This window comes from Gekko japonicus, unplaced genomic scaffold (genome assembly GCF_001447785.1).
Source record: "Gekko japonicus isolate JY-2015 unplaced genomic scaffold, Gekko_japonicus_V1.1 scaffold10769, whole genome shotgun sequence".
NCBI classification, from domain to species: domain Eukaryota; kingdom Metazoa; phylum Chordata; class Lepidosauria; order Squamata; family Gekkonidae; genus Gekko; species Gekko japonicus.
The window spans coordinates 1-3,910 of record NW_015194924.1 but is presented as its reverse complement, the minus strand read 5'-3'; the positions used below and the strand labels follow the sequence as shown (position 1 = coordinate 3,910).

General features: G+C 44.7%; 1 protein-coding gene across 1 annotated transcript; it reads right to left on the bottom strand.

The window, feature by feature from the left end:
- Positions 1-498: 498 nt before the first annotated feature.
- Positions 499-3,149, bottom strand: ELSPBP1 (epididymal sperm binding protein 1; the record flags this gene model as incomplete). Its single annotated transcript, XM_015428498.1, has 3 exons — positions 499-660; positions 2,144-2,308; positions 3,003-3,149. Coding segments are annotated over 3 exons (474 nt in total), but the record flags the coding sequence as incomplete, so codon positions are not given.
- Positions 3,150-3,910: the final 761 nt, after the last annotated feature.

The window sequence follows — 3,910 nt, the reverse complement described above, 5'->3', positions numbered from 1 at the left end:
CTTGTCTCCTTCTTAAAACAGGCATCTCACTTGCACAAATTAGAAGTATCCAGAAATGTCTTAAGGACCAAACATAGTGCCAGTGCCCTTTCTATATATTTAAATAGTGAATATTTCCCATCACCTAGGAAAAGAGAGTGCAGGCATTTTAACAGTGAAAGGAGAGCATGGCTGAAAACTCTAAAACCTTTCTGCCACACTCTCTGATAGCTTCTCTTCTCAGCCTTCCTCCAGTACTCAATTATGGTTCAGCTGGACATAGGACCTTCAAGCAAAGGGGATGTGGAGAGGTATGTACAGGGAGAATCCATGGCCCCTTCACCCCACACACCCTCTTTCCTGTTAAAACTGAACCCTTCCCACAGATCCAGCGTATACCACATGGAATCACAACCACCACATTTCATTTGGCCCTCAGGAATCTACATCGACAAAGAAGGCTCTGAAATGGCTGTTATCAATTACTAAGCTTTCTCCTGCTCCTCCCATTCTTCCTACCTGAGGCCTCACAGTATGTCCACTTCAAGTCTACATCGTAGTTGCTGGTGAGAGAGCACCAAAGCTTCTTGTTCGAAATCCCATCAGTTGTGCATGTGGTGTAGGAAGTGCCATTGTAGAGGAAAGGAAAGACACAAGGCCCCTTGGGATTTGCATCTAGTCCTGGGTAGAGGAGAGGGAGGCAGAGACAGACTGTTCCTCAGAAAATATTGGTACAATAAGAACAAAGTACTCCAATGGATAGAGAGTGGGTGTTGGATTTCAGTGCATATTTCATCTCAGTCACTTCACAAGGTCACTATGCACACATCTGGCTCTGTTCCATGCCAGGTTTGCTCTGTGCATGTGCTTAGTCAGTCACAAACTCTAACTGTGGTTTGGCTTGCCAGCTGAACTTGTGAATGGTTTCCATTGAAACATGAAGTAGCTGAGGCCCAAGAAAGCTCTATCTATGGTATTTGATCTGAACATCCAGATATAATTAAAGTTGAAGTCATCAGAAGATGGACATGCACATGAGCAGGATTTCAGTCCATCGCCTACAACCTGGGAAACAATGGTTGGTTAGAGCAGGGGTGTCAAACATGCAGCCCGGGGGCCGGATCAGGCTCCCAGAGGGCTTCCATCAGGCCCGCAGTGGAACTGGTCATCTCCTGCTTCCAGTTCTGGTGCTGCTGCATCATAGCCTGCTTCCCCAGACTCTCTTAATCACTCAGCCATTTCATGTTTTAACCTGGGTTCTAGACTCAGAACTCTGAGCATGAGATTTCTGTGGTGAATGTCAATAAATCAAAAGTAGGTTTGCAGCTTACAGAGATAATGTCTTACACATGTTTTTATTTTTAGTAAAAAAAATCTTTGTGGCCTTTATAAAGTTTATATCTCCTCTACCTGGCATCATATTTTATGACACATATGGCCCAGTCCAACAAGGTCTCATTTATATCAGATCTAGCCCTCATAACAAATGAGTCCGACACCCGTGGGTTAGAGTGTCAGACTCAAGCCTGGGAGACCCAGGTTTGAATCTCCACTCTTCCATGGAAGCTCACTAGGTGGCCTTGGGCCAGGGACATTCTCTCAGCATAACCTAACTCACAGAGTTCTTGTTGTGAGAATAAAATGGAGGAGGAGGACAACTAAGTAAACTGCTTTGAGTCCTCACAGGGGGAAAACGTGGGCTATCCATCAATAAAACAAAAGCTATGGTAGGTTCAAGATCACATCTGGAAGTGTAAGTAACATCCACGAAAAGTTGCATTTCCCTGGTTCCAGAGAAATGGGCTTACAGAGTTGTAATATAAAGTTTCATTGCCCATAATACTAAATATTTGTACAGCTCTGGCACCCTTATCCTGAAACACTGATTCCCTGTGTAATTAAAAACAAAACATATTTCAAGCTGATAATGTCTCACTAGGGGTCCTGCACAGTTGGCATCTACCACGTTAGGCAGCTGAGATCAGTAGTCATTTTTGGCATAATATCAGAAGTCTTGTCTTCCTCCAAAGGGAGCTACTTCCAGTAGTTTTGCCCAGCCCCTGGAAATTCCCACTATTCAAAGAAGTGGGACACAGGCAACATTACCCCACCCCACTTTATAATCCATTTCAGGGAACCGCCCCTCCACCTCCATTTTTCTTACTGGTGTCAGCACAGAAGCTCCACTGAGGCTCCAGATCGTAATTGCTTGTGGTGGAACACCAGAATCTTCCCTTTGCTTGGCCCTCATCCGTACAGGTGTAGAATATCCTGTTCTTGTACACAAAAGGAAAAATACAGGGCTTGCCGTCAGCGTTGCCTCCGTATTCTGAAAATGTGGAAGGGGAAAAACCACACTGAGGACATGATGTTGGAGAGAAATATAGGTGAACAGCTGATCACTAGGCAATAGGGTTGTCAGCTCCGGGTTGGGAAATTTGGGGGTGGAGCCTGGGGAGGGGAGGGGAGGGTCCTTAGCAGGGTATAATGCCATAGAGTCCACTCTCCAAAGCAGCTGTTTTAAATAGGGGAGCAGATCTTTCTAGTCTGAACATCAGTTGGAATTCTGGAAGATTTTCTCTCTCTCTCTCTCCCTCCCTCTCTGTCTCTCTCTCTCCCCCCCATTAAACAATTGCCTCTATGGTCCTTGTTTCTCCAATTCTATCACCTTCAGTTGCTCCAAAATGTCCTGCTCATTCATACTTCATTGTTACCCCCTGTGCTTGGAACTCTCTACTAGAATAGCAACATGTCCATCTGTCTGTCTTCCTGCCTCTCATTCTCTCTCTTTGCATTTATAGCTCCTGTAGCGCCCGCCTGCCTGCCTGCCTGCCTGCCTCTCATTCTCTCTCCTTGCATTTATAGCTCCTGCAGAAGCAACAAAGGATAGTAAACATCTAGTCATGCTAGCACTGGATGAAATGGGCCTGATATAATTCTGCATCTACAGGCTAACACATCCTACAGGGAAAGGTGATTCATTGCCTGAAAGAGGTTTTAAGGTACAATTCTGCATTTATAACCTTCAAGAGAACAGTGTTTCCACTTGCTGTCCTTATCATAATTGTCAGATGTGGCACACCACAGCTTCTCATCAATAGTTCCATCTGTGGTGCATGAAGAGTAGCGTTTCCCATCGAAAATAAAGGGGAAGACACAAGTTGTGGTATCTGAAAAGAGAGGAGGAAATCAAGTAAAGGTAACTTAAGATCCACTAGCTGGCAAAAGTAGATGGGATTCTGCCAGTCAGGCATTTGGTGATTCTCCAGGGGAATCTATTCATCTGTGACTGCTTCCACCAAGACACTTTGGTTCAACCCAGCTCCAAATCTGTAGTAGGAGCATCCATACAGTCCATACAGTGCTGACCACCTCCCATTCTCTTCTCCAACGCTGCTCTGATGTTTCTGGAAACATCAGAGTCAAAGCTGGTTAGCCCCCCTGTGAATGGAAAGGTGCCGATTTTGGAACGTCTCTGCTGGCTATAGACACCAATTTTACTCTTTATTCCCTTGTGCCCATGATTCCTACTTCCCAGCTTCAAAAATAATAATCAATAGCAATAATAATCACTATAACACTATAGCAATATACTTACTACATTTTTTATTCTTTAAAAAAAGGGGGAGGAAACCCCCCGGGCAGTGTGAGAGGGGAGAATGGTGGGTATGATGTACTGGGGAGGGAAAACCAGAGAATCACCTTGTAGGAACACTCCATTGCCACCACAAATGCCTCTGTATTCCCAGCAGCAATTAGTCATTCCCACCCCACACATGGATGCAGTCCTCTCACAGTTTTATCCTACCCTCTTCCAATGGCAACATACATTATTACCCATTCTCCATTTTACCTTCAAACAACCCTGTAAAGTAGGTTAGATCAGGATTAAGTTAGGGATTATTTATTTATATTCTGCCTTTCTCCCCAG